At 45.7% G+C, this 22545-nt stretch overlaps 1 protein-coding gene across 1 annotated transcript in view; it reads right to left on the bottom strand.

Annotated features, from left to right (window-relative positions):
- Positions 1-22545, bottom strand: part of TMEM132C (transmembrane protein 132C) — a 262406-nt gene that overhangs the window by 32199 nt on the left and 207662 nt on the right. The window contains exon 5 of the mRNA XM_007189674.2: positions 1381-1524. Within this exon, the coding sequence (XP_007189736.2) occupies positions 1381-1524 (144 nt within the window). The remainder of the gene's footprint in view (positions 1-1380; positions 1525-22545) is intronic.

Genomic DNA, 22545 nt, shown 5'->3' with positions numbered 1-22545 from the left:
GTCAGACAGAGACAAATACTGTGTGATACCATTCATACGTGGAATCTAAAAAATACAACAAACTAGTGAATATGACGAAAAAGAAGCAGATGCACAGATACAGAGAACAAACTAGTGGTTACCAGTGGGGAGAGGGAAGGGGGGCAGGGGCAATATAGGGGTAGAGGAAGAAAAACAGGATCATTCGGGGACTATATGAAATCATGTGGGCTTCCCTGGTGGTGCAGTTGTTAAGAATCCGCCTGCCAATTCAGGGGACACAGGTTCGAGCCCTGGTCCAGGAAGATCCCACACGCCGCAGAGCAACTAAGCCCGCGAGCCACAACTACTGAGCCTGCGCTCTAGAGCCCATGAGCAACAACTACTGAGCCCGCGTGCCACAACTACTGAAGCCCGCGTGCCTACAGCCCATGCTCTGCAACAAGAGAAGCCGCCACAATGAGAAGACCGTGCACCGCAAAGAAGAGTAGCCCCTGCTCATTGTAACTAGAGAAAGCCCACATGCAGCAACAAAGACCCAACACAGCCAAAAATAAAATAAATAAATTTATAAAAAAAAGAAATCATGTGTGAAACTTTTGAAAATTGTAAAGCATTATAGAATTTAAAGAATCATTCAATAAAATTTTAAAAAAAGAAATAGATTTGAGTGATCATATTCCAATAAAACTTTATTTATAAAGCAGGTGGTGGGCTGAATTTGGCCCAAAGTTCATAATTTTCCCTATAGAGCAGTCACGGCTGCCCCATGGGCCAGACCCATGCTGCCGATGTATTTTACATTTTATTTTTTGCCCATCGTAGTTTTTTTTTTTTTTTAATTATCTTTGGTTGCCAACTTTGAAAAACAAGGTGACTTTTACCAAATTTGCAGCTTCTCTTGAAGACGTAGCAAGCCCAAATTCACATTTATACACGCCACAACTGACAGGAGTTGACTATTGCTACCCTTCTAGAAATGGGTTTGTCTGATTTACCACTTCATTCACTTAAATTACCTGCTTGGTTACTGTAGGTATTGGGGGTTTGACCCATAGTGCATAGCTCTCTTGATGACAGCTAGGTTGGCATGATGTCAAATTAAAAGATGGAAATGGGAAAGTTTAGTAAAGCCACCGGAAGCGTTGTGTACAAAAACCAGCCAGCTGAACCCCTTATTTCACCAGGCTAAACTCTCTTAGTGAATGGGAGGCCCCCATGAAGTTTCCACCAGTTCAATCCAGACGGCTAATGGAATCACTTACTTTGCACTTTTTCTGGCCATGCCTCTCGGCTTGTGGGATCTTAGTTCCCCGACCAGGGATCGAACCCACGCCCTCGGCAGTGAAAGCGCCGAGTCCTAACCACTGGACCGCCAGGGACATCCCTGGAATCACTTACTTTGATGACTTCCTCATCTGTGGACTTGCATTCCACCGACTCCGAGATATCCGTCACGGCACTGGTCTCCTCCACGGAGACCACCCTGATGGGCATGGCAACTGTCTTTCCCGTGAGGATGGCGGTGTTCAGAATCTCAGTGTCCTGCCGGAAGAACCAGACATAGCTGGGTCAAGGGAGCTATTCAGTTCTCTCCGACCCTAGGGGAAGCCCTCCAAGGTGTGTGCCAGGCTGTCTTTGTTTAGACAAGACATGCAGCACTTACCTTAGGGACCTGGGCAAAGGAGTCATTTTTGAACAATTTCCCAAGAGCGTTTCACAATTTACTTTTAGTTTATTTGTGATCATCTTCCTAGTTTTCAACAACAACAATCCAAAACTATGTATTCTTTTTCTTTATTGCAGAGACCAAGTAAAAGTTACACATCAGTTAGGTTTGGGTTGTAAGCAACAGAAATTGACTGGCTAGTTTGAGCAGGAAGGCACTCTGGTAGGTTGAATAACCAAGATTCCCACGTTCTAACCTCTGGAACCTGTGCATCTGTTGCCTTACATGGTAAAAGGGACTTTGCAGTTGTGATTAAGCTAAGGATCTTGAGATGAAAAGATTACCCTGGGTTACCTGGGGTGGACCCAATGTAACCATAAGAGTTCTTTGAAGAGGTAGCCATGGGGGTCAAATGAAGAGAAGAAGATGCGGTGCTGGAAGCAGAGTGATGTGACCATGACCCGGGAGATGTGTGCGGCTTCTAGAAGCTGGAAGAAGAAGAGATTTCTCCCTAAAGCCTCCAGAAGGAAGACACATTAATTTTAGCCCCAGAAGACTCATTTCTGACTTCCAACTTCCAGAACTGTAATGTACTAAATTTGTGTTCATCTGTTAGAGCAGTAACAGGAAACGAATTCAGGTTCTTAGTGGATAGATCCTGGGCTACTCCTGGGATCAAAGGAAAAGCTGAAGAAGCCTTTGGAAAGGCAGGACCAAGAATAGCTTCCAGGATGTTGAAAAGAGGAAAGGAAGGGCAAGTCTCTCTAGAGTGAAGTGGAGTGAATCGCTTCAACCATTTCTATCCTTGAGTGACTCTGCTTATGATTTAAATTTTCTGGAGGGAGAGTCTGATTGGTCTCATCATGGTGCCCATCCGTTATCCAGGGAAGGATGGGGCCACTTTGACTGACACACCTACCAAGACTGATTCCAACTGGAAAAGGGCAGTCTTAAAAAGAAATCAGAACTGTGTTATCAGAAGAAGATAGAATGTATAGATTCCCATCAGACAAACAAGAGCAACAAGATACTCATTACAAAACCAATCAAAGAGTTAGGTAATTTTTACCCCCAAATGCCTGTGATCACTACTACACCTTGGCAATGGGCTTCACTGTTTTGTGTAGCTAACCAAACTGTCTTCCTCTTTTGACCCACTGTGGCCCATTCCATCAGAGGTCTGGGGACTTTGGTTTATCCTGTTCATACTGACTTCGTGCAAAATGATAAGCATCACACCTCTCATGTGTGTTATGATTTGCAAAGTGATGAAGAAAATGCCTTCTCTTTTGAATTTGTAGGCACTCCCTGCTTGCACTTTCGTAATCCTTTTCTTTATGGTCAAATGAAGATGAAAAAGGGTCTGTGGCTTTGGGACATCTATTGGCACCTTTAACCACTGGGTCAACTTCTCCCCAAGTCCCTCTCCAGAAATGCTGCTCAACTTTGAAGCCAGAGATGCAAGGAAAGAGATTTTCCCAGTTCTTCCTCCAGGGAAGCAACTGACACAGAAACAACCTTTTGCATTAACCAAGAGCATAGCTGAAAGAGTCATCCGTTATAAGGAGAGTGCAAGCCTCTCTCCGATGCTGGTGCCCCTCAGCCAGCAGTTCAATAACCCTCTGCCATGTCTTCTCTTGGGTCCACAGGCTTCCTGGAGCTGGAGCTGCCATCTGGGCAGTGTCCACATTGGCTATTACAGATGCTAAGAATACTGCAGAAATCCCCCAAGTCCATTTTCAGGTTCATTACAGGTAATGCGTTCGGAGTTCAGTCTTAACATTTTCTTTCTGAGAATGGTCTTTGGCTAATGGCTTCATTAAAGCAGCAAACTCCCTCATGTACTAATTGTGATTAGCTTTCTAATGGTCATTGCAGTCTCTCTCTCTTTCTCACACACACATCCTCTTTTACCTAACACTTCTTATTCCTAGACTGAATTACATCAAGATTAAGACTGGTGAATCATTAGATATTTTTCACTGACCAAGATCAATTTCAGGAGGAGAAATTAACAGTCATAGAAATGCCAAATGGGTGAAGAACGCATTGATCTTCCGGATAACCTGGCTAAGCCACAAGGATGAAGTTCCCTGTATTTAAAAATTCCTTCCTTTTCAATCTAAAGAAAGGATACAGATGAACTTATTTACAAAACAGAAACAGATTCACAGACTTAGAGAATGAACTTCCCCCCCTTCCAGGGGGAAGGGACAGATTGGGAGTTTGGGATTGACACTCACACACTACTGTATTTAAAATAGATAACCAACAAGGACCTACTGTATAGCACAGGGAAATCTGATCAATATTCCTTAATAACCTAAATGGGAAAAGAATTTGAAAAAGAATAGATACTTGTATAACTGAATCACTTTGCTGTGCATCTGGAACTAATACAACCTTGTTAATCAACAATACTCCAATATAAAATAAAAAATTTTTTAAAATGAGTAAAAAGAAAAAAAGAAAAAAATTTCTTTCCTGATCGATAGTTTTTGGTGAGTGTCTGTTACTTGGTGGGCACAAGGAGCCTGGAATCCCAGATTCTACTCTATGCTTTGCCGTTAACTTTTGGTAGAACCTTCATCGCATCTCTTATCTTTTGGAATCTTCGCTTCTTCATTTTACAAATTAAGGGGTTGGACCGCATCTTCTCTGTCTTTCCAGCTGTCAAATCCTAGATAACCATGAAGATCCAACAGCCATTTAATGAACCCTTATTGTGCACCCAGCATGTTCTTGTCACTGGGTTATAACGTAGTGAACCAGAGTGACAAGCCCATGCTCACGCAGATAGATGGGATGGCGGTGGGGGGGGAACAAGCAAGCAGGCAATGACAATATTGGGTTTGTCAGGACCTTTTCATTAACTAGTGGCAAAAATCCAACTCAACTCAATCTAAGCAAAAAAGGGGACCTATTGCCTTGTACAACTCAAATATCTGAGGGAAGATTCCAGCTCAGGTATTGCTAGGACCAGGTTCTCAAAACATGTTGCAATTAATTTCTTTCGTTTTTAATTGAAGTATAGTTGATTTACAATGTCGTGCCCATCTCTGCTGTACAGCAAAGTGACTCAGTTATACACATACCGACATTCTTTTTCATGTTCTTTTCCATGATGGTTTATCACAGGCTACTGAATATAGTTCCCTGTGCTATACAGTAGGACCTTGTTGTTTATCCATCCTATATATAATAGTTTCCCAATCCTTCCCTCCCCCCTGGTTTTTTATTTATTATTATTATGTACTACCTCTAAATGACTCCCAAGTACATGTGCATTGAAAGAGGTTGGTTTTTTTTCTTTTTTTTAATTGAAGTGTAGTTGACTTACAATGTTTTGTTAGTTTCAGGTGTACAGCAAAGTGATTCAGTTATGTATATGTATATGTTCATTTTCATGTTCTTTTCCATGGTGGTTTATTACAGGATATTGAATATAGTTCCCTGGGCTCTACAGTAGGACCTTGTTATCTATCCTATATATAATAGTTTGCATTCACTAATCCCAAACTCCCAATCCTTCCCTCCCCTCCCCTCCCCCTTGGCAACCACAAGTCTGTTCTCTATGTCTGTGAGTCTGTTTCTGTTTCATAGATAGGTTCATTTGTGTAGATAGGTTCATATTTTAGATTCCACATATAGGTGATATCATATGGTATCTGTCTTTCTCTTTCTGACTTACTTCACTTAGTATGATCACCTCTAGTTGCATGCAATTAATTTCTATGTCTCCCCATCTCTTGATTCTCTTTTCCTCTGTTTGGCTTCATCAGTCAATAAGCTATTTCTACATAGTAGACCCCCAGCTATATTCTCCGTGGCTCAGATCTATGTTCTTCCCTCACACAACTCAAAGCAAAAAACAAACAAACAAAACCCCCAAATAGCCCAATTAAAAAATGGGCAAAGGATCTGAATAGACATTTTTCCAAAGAAGATATCCAAATGGCCAACAGACACATGAAAAGATGCTCAACGTCACTAACCCTCAGGGAAATGTAAATCAAAACCACAAAGAGAAATGAAGAACTCCTGTACCATCCCTGGATCCCCGTGAGGGAGCGATTTTCCGGTTGGATTGTACTTTTCTGGTTTCCCCCAGTTGCGGGCATAGCTATGGGATTACAGAAAACAATAGCACACACTGTAGAAGCAGAGGGGGCAGTGAGGCACCCAGGCATGGATTGGGCACGTCGGCCAGGTCTGACTGTAAAGGTCCTTTGTCCTCTCGCAAGGACTTGGAGAGATGCTGTGCTGGGCAGGAGGCAAGCTTTCCTAGAGAGTTAAAAATGTGTGTGTGTTTGTGTGTGTGTGTGTGTGCGTATCTGTGTGTGATAGTGACACTGCAGATTACAGAGTTATATGGGGCTTGTTGCTGCTCCCAGATCCTTTTACGGTCGAGGCCAATTCATAGCGACATGCCTGGCATGCTATTTATTTATTTATTTATTTATTTATTTATTTTTTTTTTTTTGGCATGCTATTTAAATGCGTACAGTTGTGTGCTTTCTGAACCCCCAGCCGGACCTGGAAGAACTCATTTCGGGCAGGGCAGGCTGGGAGCAGGTGCCGCCTGCCTTTATCCACCACGTAGCGCGGCTCTGGAGCGCAGGCTGCAGGCTGCCCTCCCTCCAGACCCTCCTGAGCTATGAGATGCCCAGCGTCACGGAATGGAGTCCTCCTCTGAAAGCAGACGGGTGGACATCTCCTGTTGCCCCCAGCTGACATCAGACCCCACCCACCAACACCCTTTCAGAGCCTCACACAACACGACTAAGGCACAACTTGTTACTTGGACACTTTTCCTGTTATTAAATGTTTGTTCTCTGCTGTCACTGTTTTTCTCTCTCCCTCCACCTCCTTCCATCAGGAAGCAGAGAACTGCTCTGTGTTTCTGAAAAGAATCCATCAAGTAAGGTACTTTTAAATCACTGTCATTTCAAGCTTGAAAAAAGCCCGAGGCTTCAGAGAAAACACGCTTTGTTTGATTTGCCCTCATAAATGTAAATTGGTTTGGCCATTTTCTGTATTTTTTTTTTACAAATTGGGTTTTTAATTTTTAAATAAATAGAGAACACAGAATTACTTCTGGAGGGTTAAAAAGGCTGAGGGGGTGTGAACTGATTAAAAAGATAAAACCAACCAGCCAGGGGAGGGGGCACGTATCCCAGGAGTGGGTGTGAAACACCCACTACAAATTCTCCAGAGGCTTCTCATCCAGAGAAATGAGGAGAGTGGAAATGTGTGACGTCCATATAGTGGAATATTATTCAGTGACAAAAAAGGAATGACGTGTGACCATGTGGATGAACCTTGAAACACGATGCTAAGTGAAAGATGCCAGACACAAAATGACACATATTTTATGATTCCATTGATATGAAATGTCCAGAAGAGGCAAATCCATAGAGATGGAGAGCAGACTGGTGATTGCCAGGGGCTGGGGCAGGGGGAACGGAATGCAGAGTGACTGCTTAAAGGGTCTGAGTTTTATTTTTCGGGTGATGGAAATGTTCTGGAATTAGACAGAAGTGATGGTTGCACAACCTTGTAAATATACTAAGAACCACTCAGTTAAAGATTTTAAATGGTGCTTTTTATTCCACTCGGGTATTTATTCCAAAACAGAGAGAACATTAATTAGAAAAGACCCATGCACCCCAATGTTCCTAGCAGCCTTTTTAACGACTGCCAAGATACGGAAGCAACCTAAGGGTCCATCCACAGATGAACGGATAAAGAAGATGTGGTATATATATTATATATATACAATGGAATACTACTCAGCCATAAAAAAGAATGAAATTTTGCCATTTGCAGCAACATGGACGGACCTAGAGGGTATTAGGCTAAGGGAAGTAAGTCAGACAAAGACAGTACTGTATGTTATCACTTACATGTGGATTCTAAAAAATGAAACGAATGAATATAACAAAACAGAAGCAGAGTCACAGATACAGAGAACAAAGTAGTGGCTACCAATGGGGAGAGGGAAGAGGCAGGGGCAATACAGGAATGGGGCTGAAGAGGTACAAACTATTATGTATGAAATAAATAAGCTTCAGGGATGTACTGTACAACACGGGTAATATAGCCAATATTTTATAATAACTATAAATGGGGTATAACCTTTAAAAACTGTGAATCACTATGTTGTACACCTGAAACATATAATATTGTACATCAACTACACCTCAATAAAAAAATTTTTAGAATATGAAATTTAGAAAATAAATAAAGAATACCCTACAGTTTTGTCAAAAAATGATGCATTTTATAGCATGTGAATTACATCTCAATTAAAAAAAAGAAGGAAAAGCGTGTGGGAGATGTGCTGGTGTCACGGGGAGGCCACGGCGGGGCTCAGACCTGGCTCTGCCTCTTGGCTGGTCGTGTGGCCTCAGGTGAGCCAATCCATCCACCCACCCTCAGTTCACTCATCCGGGAAATGGGACCAAGAGAAAACACATCTGCAGCTCAAAGACCAGACACCTCGCCTTCCACACCAATGCTGTGGGTTCAAATCTCACGAGGGTCTGAGGATGAGGTAGGTTTAATCTAAAATGTTCCAGACGGTAGAAAACAGCCTCTCTCAAGGAGAACCCTCCTACACTGTTGGGGGGAATGTAAGTCGGTGCAGCCACTATGGAGAACAGTACGGAGGTTCCTCAAAAAACTAAAAACAGAGCTACCATATGACCAGGCAATCCCACTCCTGGGCATATATCCAGACAAAACTCTAATTCGAAAAGATCCATGCACCCCAATGTTCCTAACAGCCCTATTCAGAACAGCCAAGACATGGAAACAACATAAATGTCCATCGACAGATGAATGGATAAAGAAGATGTGGTACATATAAACAATGGAAAACTACTCAGCCATAAAAAGAATGAAATAATGCCATTTGTAGCAACATGGATGGACCTAGAGATGATCATACTAAGTGAAGTAAGCCAGACAGAGAAAGACAAATACCATATGATATCACCTATATGTGGAATCTAAAATATGACACAAGTGAACTTATCTACGAAATAGAAACAGACTCACAGACATAGGGAACAGACTTGTGGTTGCCAAGGGGTGGGTAGGGGAGGGAAGGATTGGGAGTTTGGGATTAGTGAATGCAAACTATTATATATAGGATAGATAACAAGGTCCTACTGTAGAGCACAGGGAACTATATTCAATATCCTGTAATAAACCATAATGGAAAAGAACATGAAAATGAACATATACATAACTGAATCACTTTGCTGTACACCTGAAACTAACAAAACATTGTAAGTCAACTATACTTCAATTAAAAAAAAGAAAAAAAACCAACCTCTTTCAACGCACATGTACTTGGGAGTCATTTAGAGGTAGTACATAATAATAATAAATAAAAAACCAGGTCACATTTGGGGAGCGCTTCCTACATGCTAGGTGTTGCTAAACGCTTTCATCTCTACCACCAACCCATGAAGCAGGTGGTCTTTTTATGCCAGGTCTATGGACGGGGAACTGAGGCTCAGAGCTGGTTAAGTGATGTGTCCAGGGTACACAGCCTGGAGGTGGCCTGGCCAGGTTTGAATGTGGACCTCCAGGGCTAGAACACATGATCTCTTCTCCTCCTCTGTGCTGAAGAGCTAGGACATGGGACAGAACTGCCTCGGTTCTGCCTCTGCTCTTTCCTTGTTGTGTTTTAAATTCTCCCAGCATCAGTCTCCTCGGCTGTGAACTTGGGGAATCATCAGGGTTGTTGCGAAGATTAAATCAGATAATGTTTATGGAATGGCCTGTCAGGGCGTGGAACAAAGTCCTTGTTGAATGAGAGGGCAGCTATTAAGCATAAATGTGAAATGTCTGGATGAGGCAACTAGCAGATGGAGAATAGCCAACACTTCTCCTGAAACTCTCTTTTCTCTATTGGAGGGAGAGCCATAGAAAATAAAATCAAATAAAGATAAGGCAGTATGTAGCAAGCACGGGAACACACATTGCCTAGAAGGACAGAAACGTTAGCACATGGGGGAGTGGAGCGGATTACAGACGGAGAGGTGTCTATGAGAGCCTTACAGATACCTTTTCGGCACGTCAGACTTTTACAACAAGATCCAGGGGCCAAATCCTGCCTGTGGTCTGTGTTTATATGGACTTGTGAGCTGAGAAAGATTTTTACATCGTCAAGCCTCTTAAAAAAAAGAAAACAAGGAAAGAGAAAATGCCTGAGACTGTATGTGTCTCCGAAAAACCTAAAATGTGTAATATCAAGCCCTTTACAGAAAAATTCTGCCAAACCCTGAACAAGGGGATCATTTTCCCAAAATGATGGGGCTCTCGGCACGCCCCGCCAAGGGCGTCTCCTAACCCTTTGGTGTTAAGTCATTCTGTTTGGTAGAGCTGAGCCTACCCTTACAGCTTTGCTTTTCTTCAGTTGTTATCTCCTCTGATTCTCCTCTGATTCACTGTGTTTCCAGCTACACTTCAACATTAGCACCACAACCAGCACGGAAGCCTGCATTCTTTGCTCAACCTGGAGAGACTTCCGTCTTGAGATAATCTGCATCACACGGAGATCCAGGGGCTTTGGACCCACAAGAAGCATTGCCCTAGAGCACTGGGTCTTGTGTTAAATAGGAAGGGGTATTTGAATTGGGGCTGATTTTGTAAGTGTTTCCTAATTTGCAGTCGTGATTATATTCATGTTATGGCAGCGCTGGGTTTCTTGCACACACTTTTAGCTCAAGTATGAATACTTGAAAAATAGGAAGTCCCTACAATCCACCTTTCCAGACTTAAGCGGGGTGGATAACATTACAGATGACTGCTTCAGGAGGAGAAGTGTATGAGTAGACACAGAGATAGAGGACAAATAAGTGGTTACCAGCGGGGAGAGGGACGGGGAAGGGAATAGGGGAATAAGAGGTACAAACTATTAGGTATAAAATAAGCTACAAAGATATATTGTACAACATGGGGAATACAGCCAATATTTTATAATAATGATAAATGGAGTATAACCTTTAAAAATTGTGAACCACTATATTGTACACCTGTAACTTATATAACATTGTACAGCAACTATACTTCAATAAGAAAAGTTTTTAAAAAGTATATGAGTGGAAAAACCAACGAGCATTTCTTCCTTCATCACGGCTGAAGTGCAGTAGGTCGGGGAAAACACACAGCAGAGTTGGAGGAAGCGCACTGGAGGCAGCTGGAGGGTCCCCGGCTCACGTGGCAGGCTCTGGGAAGATCAGAGGTCCGGTTTTTTTTTGAAAACCAAGAAAAGGGAGCCCAGCTGCTGGCATTCAGAGGGCTGAGACTGCTTCAGTGAGGCAACATCAGACTGCCCATCTTGCTGCCTCACGCTTGCTGCATGGGGCTCCAGGTCTTGCCTTCTCTGTGCTTTGTTTTCCTCATCTGTGAAATGGGACAGTCCCACTTTCCTCCAGGGTGGCTCTGGGGATTAGATGAGAGAGCCTAGGCAACCCCCCTAGCTTAGTGCCTGGCACAGAGGTGGCCGTTCCGTAAACACCAGCCCCACCGTCCTCAACCCTGGGAAACGGAGTCCGAGAACCGTGACTCGGAATTTCCGCGTCTTATTTCACCAAATCACTCTTGAGCACCGCAGCCTCGCGGCTGTAAGAGGGTGAGCGTTCAACTGTAACTGATCTGGGAACTAATTCAGCATCGCTTGGAAGTTGATGGAGGAGTCGTTTAACTAAACTTTCAATTCCATCTGGAGACAGCATCGGCAGGACCCCCGGGGGCTGCGGCGATGGGCTTTGCTGCGGGCTTCAGAGCTGAACCTCACGTTGTGGAGCAAAAAGAGGTGGGTGGGCACCAATCGCTCCGTGAATTTGGGGTCTAGGACTGACCCATCCGCCTCTTCCCTGAAATAGAGATAAAGAGCTTCCCTCCAATTCTTGTCTTCCAAACCGTGGCCGAGGTCTGTTTAGCAGGACCATATTTTGAGAGACTCATCTACGTTTGGGTTTCCCCTCTGCAGTTTTGCTGTCTTTACCTCTCACTCAAACATGGAAACCAGTTCTGTGGATCTTCGGAGCAGGATGGCAAGCAAAGCAGGAGGAGATTTCCCAAATTCCCAAATTCCCCAAAGAGGAGACGCTTCACAAGGATAGAAGACGTGTCTTGGCCAAAATCAGGAAGAAGAATGGGCCTCCCCCTCCACCCATCCTTCTGGAGCAGAAAGAATACTGTCTCCTAGGAGAAAGAGGTCTTTGGATTCATACATATATGAATATATATATATATATGAAGATATGCTCAAATATCAGATGTATATATATATATATCTGCTGAATCTACAGCAGAGAGAGAGAGAGGGAGAGAGACAGAGGGAGAGAGAGAGGGAGAGAGGGAAAGAGGGAGAGAGGGAGAGAGAGAGGGAGAGAGAGAGGGAGAGACGGAGAGAGGGAGAGAGGGAGAGAGAGAGGGAGAGAGAGACAGAGGGAGAGAGGGAGAGAGGGAGAGAGGGAGAGAGAGAGGGAGAGAGAGAGGGAGAGAGGGAGAGAGGGAGAGAGAGAGGGAGAGAGAGACAGAGGGAGAGAGGGAGAGAGGGAGAGAGAGAGGGAGAGAGAGACAGAGGGAGAGAGGGAGAGAGGGAGAGAGGGAGAGAGGGAGAGAGAGAGAGAGAGAGAGAGAGAGAGAGAGAGAGAGAGAGAGAGAGAGAGAGGGAGAGGGAGAGGGAGAGAGAGGGAGAGAGGGAACAAGTGTCCTGTTTCTGGATGGCACCTCTGGGAAGAGGCAAGAGAAGGTGGCTGTCCAGTGTGTTTACGAAGCAACAGCAAAGATCTCTGGATCCCAGAGGTGGCCCGAAAAAGGCAGAGACTAGAAAAGTAAATTGATCGGGTTCGCAGGAAAAAAGACCCAAGGTATTGTAGCCAAAAGGGGCTAGTTGGTACTCAATATCCATTCTCTTCCTTTTCCTTGGTAACTGAACCATGAATTTTTGACAGGTGGAGTGGGAAACAGTACCAGCTCAGAGAAGTCTAAACGCCGTCTCTCTTGCATGGGGGTGACTGTGGAATGGGGTTCAAGTACGATGGTTCTCAAGGTGTGGTGTCTGGACCAGAAGCCTCAGCACCACCTGGGAACTTGCTAGAAACGCAAATTCCTGGGTGCCACCCCAGACGCACTTAGTCAGAAACTCTGGGGGTGGAGCCTATTCACCCTTGGCTTTAACAATCTCTCCACGTGATTCTGATGCTGCTGAAAAGTTTGAGAACTACTGTTCTAGTCCAAATGTAAGCAGCAATGTTCTTTAGGAAATCTGCTGAATGGGAGCTGGACAAGGGAAGTGGGATGTTCTTTTTGCCCTTTTCCCCTTCCTCCTACCTGGAATACAGATACAATGGCTGGAACACTAGCAGCCATCTTGGTCCATGAGGCAAACTTGGAAATGAAAGCCACTCATGGCGGATGGTGGGGTAGAAAGACAGGAGAGGTCTAAATCTCTGATGACTAAGGAGTGGTCCTGGACTTATGTACATTAGGTAAACTTTATGTCTCAGCTACTAGTTTTGAGCATTTTCTATTATACTTAGCCTAACCTAAGGCTAACTCACATAGATATTTCTCTGTATGCTTGAGATCATGAATGAAGATTGCTATTTGCTGCACTTGCATGCAACGTTTCCAGTTGTGTAACCGGAAGAAGGGGACTCCATGGCAAGGGTGCTAGACGGTGGCCTGCACTTGGGGAATGGCAGGGAATGGTAGTAATCCCGTTGCTTTTGGCTGCTGCTGGTGGTGGAAGCAAGGCTGACACAGGACTGTTATGAGAGGAGGGCCAAGCAGAGACTGACAATTCAGCGTAATTTACAGCACCAGGAAAACTACTCCAAGAGGGTGCTTCCTCTTCCCAATTCAAGGCATCCTCGTTAAAATGATGCACGGGCGGCCCAGCAGCCAGTTGGCATGCTGATTAGTGAAAGTACTTGAAATGAGGGCTCTGGATTCAGGGCAGATGAGCCCGGGGAAGTGTCATCTGATGAACAGGCTGACTTTGTTAGGCGCAACCAGCTATTTACATAATCCTGTGACGAAGAATACAGTATGTACACACACACAGGCATTGTAGGGGGGGCCTTTCACAATCCCACCCGCTAACATAATTTTCCCTCTAAGCAGGCTGCGTGCAGACACCCAGCTCTGTCGCAATTTTTCTCATCAGGGAGAGAAGGGAAACCTTATTACTGGTTGGTGTGCGAACGGCGCACCTGACGGAGCGGGCTGGATTGGACTCGCTAACCGACACCACCACCTCCTCCCCTCCCGTTTCCTAATGAAACGATCCCCAAGACGTCTGCATGATTTGGGGGGTAGAATTGATTCTAAATGCTCCGGGAGATGCCGATGGGGAAATGGAAACCAATATTATCATTTCTGCTTTGCAATGGCTTTGGGATTTCCAAGGAGCAGCGAGGGTCAGGAGGTGGAGAGGCTGGGGGAGAGGAGAAGGTGTTTCCCACGGGAAGGCTTTCTCTTCCTAACATTCCAGGGAGCAAGAGAAAAGGCCTCTTCCATCAATAACCCGACAGATCTGTCCACACTGCAACTGTTCCCAGTTACACCTTCTCCTCTGTCATTTCTGTTTGTCTTCACTTTGCAACTCCTTCTTGAAATCTTAGCCCAATGGTATAGTGGACCAATGAGGGTCCACATCTGAAAACAGAAGGTGGGACTTCCCTGGCGGTCCAGTGGTTAGGACTCCATGCTTCCACTGCAGCGGGCACGGGTTTGATCCCTGGTAGGGGAACTAAGATCCTTCACACTGTGCAGAGTGGCCAAAATAAATAAACAAAAATAAAATAAATATAATACAATACAATACAATAAATAAAAACTGAAGGTACCTCAGTCCAGCGTGCCAGAGCAGAGTGCAGAACGGGGCTTTCGGAGCTGAGGCAGAAGAGCTTCCTGGATGGCTCACAGGTTCCAGGACACAATCATAAATAATCAGACCCGCTCGTATTTATTGGGCATCTACAATGTGTCAGGCACTCATAGTAATCATCATGATCTCCATCATCATTTATGTTTATGCCCGTGTTAATTTTCTAGGGCTGTTCTTATATAGGATAGCAAGCTGGGGGGCTTAAAACAACAGAAATTCATTCTCTCACAGCTCCAGAGGCAAGAGTCCGAAATCAAGGCGTTGGCAGGACCATGTTCCCTCTGAAACGTGTTGGGGAGAATCCTTCCCTGCTTCTTCCAGCTTCTGGGCGGGGCTGGCAGTCCTTGGTGTTCCTTGGCTTGTAGACGCTACACTCCAATCTCCACCTCCATCATCTGTGGTCTTCTGTGTGTGGTGTCCAAATACCCTCTTCTTATAAGGACACCAGTCCTGTTGGATTAGGGCCATTTTAATGATCTCATCTTAAGTTGATGACTTCTGCAAAGACCCTCTTTCCAAATAAGATCACATTCACAGATTCTGAGGGTTAGGACGCCAACATCTCTTTTCGGGGGGCATAATTAAATCCATAAGAATGTCTCTTTCATCCTTAGCAGAGAAGCTTCATGTAGATTACTGCCACTTTGATCGTCAACATGGCAGAGTAGAAAGGGTTGATGTTACCACAGATGGGAAAACTGAGGCCCAGAGGACTTTATTTGAACCTTCCAGTCATCTGACAGCCAAGCCGTTCAACGTGAGCTCCTGCCTTTATGCAAAACAGCCCTCGGAGCTGACACAGCACTGACTCTACCAGTGACGGTACCAACACCCGCAGAGGCCAGCTCACAGCCCACTGTGATTCTGAGCCTTTCCAAGTACTGCATGCTGTTCCAGGCTTCTTTGCATGTGCTGACGTCTTTCCTCCCTGCAACAACCCCATGAGGCAGGTACTTCCCTTCTCCCTAACTTCCTAGGTTAGAAAAAAGTTTAAGAGTTGCAGAAAGTTTAAGTAACTTGCTAAAGAATCTACAGCTGCTAAGCGAGGGGGTGAAGAGGGGAGGGAAGAGGGAACACTGGCTCCGAGCCCCTACACTATCTGACAGCACTGTCTCTAAAGATGCTGTAAACTGACTTTGAAAAAGCAAATGCATATATTATACATCTCAGGAAAGGTCCTTAAAAAAAACACAGTGTTACTGAGATATAGTTCAGATGCTGCAATTCACCGATCTAACATGTAAATGCCAGTTGCAACCATCACCTCTATTTAGTTTCAAAACATTTTCATACCCCCCAAAAGGAAACCCCATGTCCATTAGCAGTCACTCCCCAACCTCCCCTCCCTTCTGCCCCTGGCAACCACCAATCTACTTCCTGTCTCTATGGATTTGCCTCTTCTGGACACTTCCTATAAATGCACTCATACACTGTATGGTCTTTTGTGTCTGGCTTATTTCCATCAGCATCATGTTTCCGAGGTTCATCCATGCTGTAGCCTGTGTCAGTGCTTCGTTCTTTTTTTATCGCCTAATAATATTCCAGGGTATGAATAGACCTCATTGCATGTATCCATTCATCAACTGATGGACATCTGGGTCGTTATTGGACCACGTTGTGGCTACTATTGGCTAATATGAACAATGTTGCTACGAATATTTGAGTGCAAGATTTTTGTGTGTGGTTGAAGTATACCACTCTGGCGAGTATACCTAGGAGTGGGGATGTGAAAATGCCTTTTTAAAGCCAGGTAATTACCTAGACTCTTTCTTAAGATGAATTATCTTCTTTGCACTGGAAAAGTTACAATAATCCCCCAAATGTAGGAATCACCTTTCCTCCAAAGCGGTCCAAGCACTTTTTTAAAATCCTATACAATCCACCTCTCTGGCATCTGGGCAGAAGGAGGTGATTTTTTTTTTTTTTTTTTTTTTGCTGTCGTTTCATAAAGCCACGGAGGCAATGAGATGTCTCTGCCCCAGGTCAGAGGCTGGGCTGAGCAGATGCTGACCACCGGTCAGGCGTCTGTTCCAGGGCCCCCCGTCCGCTCTCCACGTCCAGGCGTGAGGGCGACGTCCCCCATCTCCTGCTGTGAATGCCGCTTGTTGTGACTCTCAGAACGAACGCCGTGTTCCCAGCCCCGCATGTTCCTAGACGGTGTCTCATTAATTATAGTCTCAGCCCATTGGCTGTCTTTCGAGCTGCATCTTAATTAGTGACCCCTCCTGGCTGACTCTTTCTTAGCACAGGAGTTCTTTGTTGGATCCTGTGTCTCTTCCGATTTTCAAAGCACAGATCAATGGGATGCTGTGAGGCGAACTTGTCTCCCTTCCCATTTCGGGAACAGGAAGGGATCCTTGTACGGGATGGGCTCTGCTTCCGGCACAGACCCACCCCACAGCCAACAAGAGACCCCTTGATAGGCGGAGGAGGACGGCACTGGGGTCCAGCATCATCTAACCTAGGGGGCTGGATCCTATTTCGAGAGAATCGACTTTCCACACAGCAGAAGGGGTGCGTCCCTTGAAACCCGAATGAGATCCTGACCTGCTCTGCTCAAACCTTCTCCTGGTTTGCATCCCACACAGAGCGGGAGGCAAAGTCCTGCAGGATCTGGACGCCCTCAGACTCTTTGGTTTCCTCTCCTACTTCTCTCCCTTCCCACGTGCTTTCCAGACACCACCGCTTCTTTGCTGTGCGTTGAACGCGACTGAATCTTTGTACCCCCTGTCCTGCCTGGAATGCTTTCCCGAGACATCCACGTGACTCCATCCTCACCCCCCGAACATCTTTGTCCAGGTGTTACCTGCCCATCCCCATCCTCTGCTGTGCGTTCCAGAGCTCTGATCACCCAGGACACTATGTGTTTCACTTCAGTGTTGGGGCCATGTCCGGGATGAAAGCTCCAAGAAGGAAGGCAACCTGTTCTCCAGTGTAGGAGCTCCACAGATGTATGGGGAAGAGACAGAAAACAGATACTGCCTGCCAGTCTTCCTAGTTTTATGTTCTAAAAGCATTTAAGGCAGGAGAATTGGAGGGCTTTTTGAAGGCGGTTGTGAATTGGGAAGAAGAAGAGGAATCTTGGGCTGCTTCCCCCAGGGAACAAAATCAAGATCCTAGAAGGAGTTGTTGCCTCATGGGGCCAACCTTAGCAAAGAGGCTGGGACCTTGGGTTTGGCATAGAGACAACTGTAGGTGCAGAGACCACAATCTAGGAAGGACGGAGGCTCTGGGGGACCCGTGTGGATCAGGACCAGGAACCCAGATGGCTCTCACTGCCGCAGCACTGGTTTGAGCATCAGGAGAGACAGGAGCTGCTACAAAAATGTGAAGGGATAGAAATTCCAAGAAGGATTGGGATGAACTTGTTTTCTACCGGCCTGATGGAATGGGAGGTGAGAGGCACAAATCAGGGCGACTTAAGAGGAAAGCCAGTGATGGTTTGTTTCTGCACATCTGGTCTGATGGATGGAGGTTCCCACCCAGCGCCGATATTCTGCGGGGTCACCCGCGCCCTTTCTGATTGGTCAGCGTCCCACCTCTGGTCTGATCTGATTGGCTGGAGCCTGTGCCAATCCAATAAGAAAAGAGTTTGAATCCCACCCCTGTTTGCACCCACTGCACGTGGTAAATAGAAGGTAACAAACAAGGTTCCGCACTTTCTAGGGCACGTGGCCACGATGACGCCCAAATCTCTGGTTGGAAGTGGTCCATTAATTTTTAATGGGGCTGTCACATGAGTCTTCATGGGTTTTCTTGGGGGTACCCGGAGGGTCAGAACACAAAAGGTAGCTGGTCTTGCCGAAATGACCTACACGTGTCCAGGCATGTGGGTTTCCAATTGCGGAGAACTGTGCTGACCGCATTAGTCACGAGAAGTGAAAAGCCTCATTCTTCTTCGGATTGCAGCTCCGAGTTTCTGCCAGCAGTGAGCACGGGAGAAACACAGATGCACAATAGTAAACCATTTAGCAAATCAATCCTGGGGAGCTGCAACTTGTCTCAAACGGTAGCTGAGCAAATTTCCTTCCCTCCCTGAGGACCTCCGCTAACAGCGCTGCGGGCTTGCAGTAAAAGACCAATAATTTTCGGTTCTGTCACTACCGGGAAACCCAACTCCCACCTCATTTAACTGAAATCCATTCTCCGTGCAAACTGGGGTGCAGGAGCCGAACTTTACTTATCTGTCAATTTGCTTCTAATACAAGATGGAGATTCTATTCCAAAATGTTCATTTAAAACAAGAAAACAATTCAATTTAAGAAGGCAAGCGTCTCCAGAAGGTCTAGCGCTGTAATTGAGCTATTACACGGGCTTGCCCTTTGGGACGGCACCTGGGAATACGAGGTGTCAACTTCCCGGAGAAATGTCACATTTTTTTTGCAACCTAGCCAAGAAAGGAGATAGTTGAGAAATGAGAAACGTACTTTATTTCTCCAAAGTTAGAGTCGTTTTCTGTTTTCAATAGTTCTGCCTCACGGAAGTACAGACAGGTGCTGTTGCTATGAGTCAAGGATGTTTGAAAGGCTAGTCCTGAGGGCAGAGCCCACCCAGCGATATTATGAAGGGAACAGAAGTGGCCAGTGGCCCCTGTGTTGCTTCTGCTTCTTAGGACCCTTTCTGTCACCTTCCACACACACCCTGTATGAGAGACATTTCAGGGGTGCTTCGGTACCCGGACCTCCCCTCCTTCCTGAGTCACTGGGAAGAACAGGTGTCCAGACCGCCTGCAGCCAATAAAACGTGAGTGAGTGCAATTGATGTATACCCTTTCTGGGCTGAGGCAGGTAACAGCCAGCGGGCCGGCTCTCTGCTTTCTCTCTCCCTGGTGGGGCAATGTTGGGGGCAGGATGGGGGGAGCTAAATCCCTAAGTCGCTGGATGGAATCGAGCACAGGTCGACGACCTGCACCAAGCTTTGCGTGAGCGTGATAAATAAATTTTGTGCACCGCTGAAATCCCAGCTCTTGTCTGTTGCAGGAGCTAGCAGGACGCCTGCTGACGCATCCCCCAGAGAAGCCAAGCGTGGCGGCCACCTGAATGCAAGCAAGCCCTCCAGTAAACACGCTCACATTCAAGCACGGTGGACGGAACTAACTGGACGACCCCTGCCAGGGGCACTGGGGTTTCAGGGGGAACCACAGGGAGAGGGAAAGAAGTTCTAACTCAGAGGCACAAGGTACCAACAGTGAACTCTTGAGACAACAGCCCTGGGCTCTAAGGGGAGGGAATCGTAGAGGTGGGCTTTCTTGGATTTTCCCATCAAAATCGTATAGAGAGGTTTTCTCAAGTGAGAATCTGGGGTTGTGAGCACAGAAATGAACTCTGGATAACTCAAGCCAACAGGGAATTTGTCAGCAAGATCTTGGGTTTCAGAAGGTGGTCAGGCTCGGGAACAGGGCAGGCACTATGGTCGAATCTGGGCAACAAAGGCTGCCCCACATCTTGTCAAGGGGATGCTAATGAATGAACCCCAATAGTTGTTTCGTGTCCTCGTATCAGGCCAGTTGAGGGTCAGAGAATCCAGCTGGCAAGTTTAGGGGCTGTGCCCTCACTGGTGGTGGCAAAGGGGTGGGAGGGAGGGAACCTGACTGGCTGGGAGAATCCTCAGCTCTGTGGGCAGTGGCATGAACACAGTCACACCTAGTATCCCAGGCCTTCTCCAGTGGCAGGACCAGTGGTCCACTCTGAACTTCTGGGCTGCCTCAGGCATAGTTCAGCGAAGGCCAGAAAGTTCCTACATCTCAGTGCCCAATTAATGCCAACTCTAGTTGTTGGCACAGAGAACTTATTTTCCTTTTCAACACCACCTGCCCAAATCTGTTCAAAGTCCCCCATGAATCCTACTCAGCCATAATTATGCATTGATGACTGGACATTGACCACAGAAGTAATGGATGATACTACCCCCTAGTGGCGAACATTGGTAATACACAGCATTGCAGCAAATGGAGAATTTTCACTTGGTACTGATTTTTCTGAACAAACACAAACCACAGCCCATATCCCTGATCCGGGTAGAATGGAATCTACTCCCTTAGTCCTGATGGCTGCTCCAGGGCCCTTCTGAGGTAAAATATACACACTGTAAAATTTATCCGTAGTCTGATGAACTTTAGTGACTTTATGTAGCTGTGGAACCTTTACCACCATGCAGTTTCAGAACATTTCCATCAGCCTAAGTTCCCCTCGGGCCATTCGCAATTAAGCTCTGCTCCTACATCGGTCCCCAGGCAATCACTGATTGGCTTTCTGTCTCCAAAGTTGTGTCTTTTCTAGAAATTTCGTACAATGGACTCCTACAGTGTGTAGTTTTTTTGCGACCGGCTGTTTGCATCTCAGTTGCTTGATGCATCGGTAGTTTTTTTTCCTTTTTACTGCAAACAGTGTTCTGTCCTCTGACTATCCCTCAATTTGTTTACTTTTCTCAAGTTGAGGGATGTTTGGGTTGATATCCAGTTTTCGGCCATGATGGATAGTGTTGTATCATAATGTTTGCCCACCTGTCTCCATGTGAGCAGGTGTTTTCCTTTCTCTAGACCCCTGAGGGTAGCATCTTTGGGTTGTATGGCAAGTGAACCTTTAATGCATCACTAAAGTGCTCAACTGTCTTCTAACAATGGTTTACCGTTTTACATTCCCACCGCCGATACAGACAGATCTGTTTCCCCATACCCATGCGGACACTTGGTATTATCCGTCTTTTTGATTTTAGCCATCCTAGTGAGCATAATTGTGCTTTAATTTGCATTTCCCAATGACTAATTCCATCAAGCGTTTAAATTCCCCTAACACTTCAGAATTAAATGAATAACTGTGGTAAGGCTTGGCTTACAGTCACTGAACCATTGCTCGAGCATCAAATGTAATCTGTATGTTAAAGAGGATTTGGAAGGAATCAGATAGACAGCAAGGAGGCATTTGGGCCCATCACCAACCGAAAAAAAAACCTGAAGAAAATGAGAAGGGTAGTTAGAAGCAGCTTGATGTAGCGAACATAACAATAATATGTTTTATGAAGTAAATTCCCTGGCGGTCCAGCGATTAGGACTCCGTGCTCTCACTGCCGAGGGTCTGGGTTCGATCCCTGGTCGGGAACTAAGATCCCACAAGCCACGCAGCCAAAATATATATATATATATATATTTTATGATAATAACCATTTAAATTCATTATCAACACACATACACAAATATATAAAATTAGAAGTATTTCACATTCCCTATTTCAAGTTTCCTTGTAAAATTGGGATTAAAAAAAAATTTGCCTCTTGTCTCTACCAGCAAATACAGTGTCTGAATTACGAGATTTTAAGGGCACCAAATGCAGGCTTTGGAGGCTGTCGGCTGGGCACGTGTACTGCAGCTGTCGGCTGGGTGCTTTCTCTCTGCCCTGGGTTAGCCGGGTCCCTCAGCCGAGGTTTCATTACCTCCGCCTTAATCATTCACGAGCGTGTCTGCTGAGGAGTCTGGGAGAATCCAGTAGAGTGTGAGGTCCACATCAAAAGGGTACAACCCGACAGCAGCAGCCAAGAGGCTCCCTGAACTGCCCCTGGGCTGATCCCTCTGATTAAGGCAGACCTTTTGCAAATTAGTGGAGAATGTTCCAGTTTCCTCTGCTTTCCCTCAGCTTCGTAGATTTCATTTCACGAAGCGTAAGCAGTAATCCGGTCGTACGAATCCCGTGTCCCACGCGGAGTTCCTGACATACTGGATAAATAAGAGCCCGGGGAGGAAAGAGATCTTGCCTCCTTCTTTCAAGTGATTAAGGGAACGAGAGCTAGTTTGTCGCCTTTGCGGTTTTTCTGGCAAATTCAAGGAAGAAGGCTTCTCTGAGGGTCAGTGAGAGATAATTACAGTCACAAGGACGGAGAGCCTTCAGACAATCGAACGTCAGACGCTGCCCCCTGTTTGTCAAATGCTGGCTGAAACCCTTCCTGGGTCTCCGCCCAGCTGTGCCAGGAGGTGGGATGGACAAGG

Source organism: Balaenoptera acutorostrata, chromosome 13 (assembly GCF_949987535.1).
Source record: "Balaenoptera acutorostrata chromosome 13, mBalAcu1.1, whole genome shotgun sequence".
Classification (NCBI taxonomy): Eukaryota; Metazoa; Chordata; class Mammalia; order Artiodactyla; family Balaenopteridae; genus Balaenoptera; species Balaenoptera acutorostrata.
The sequence above is the reverse complement of the archived record's forward strand: the minus strand, read 5'-3'. Positions and strand labels throughout refer to the sequence as shown.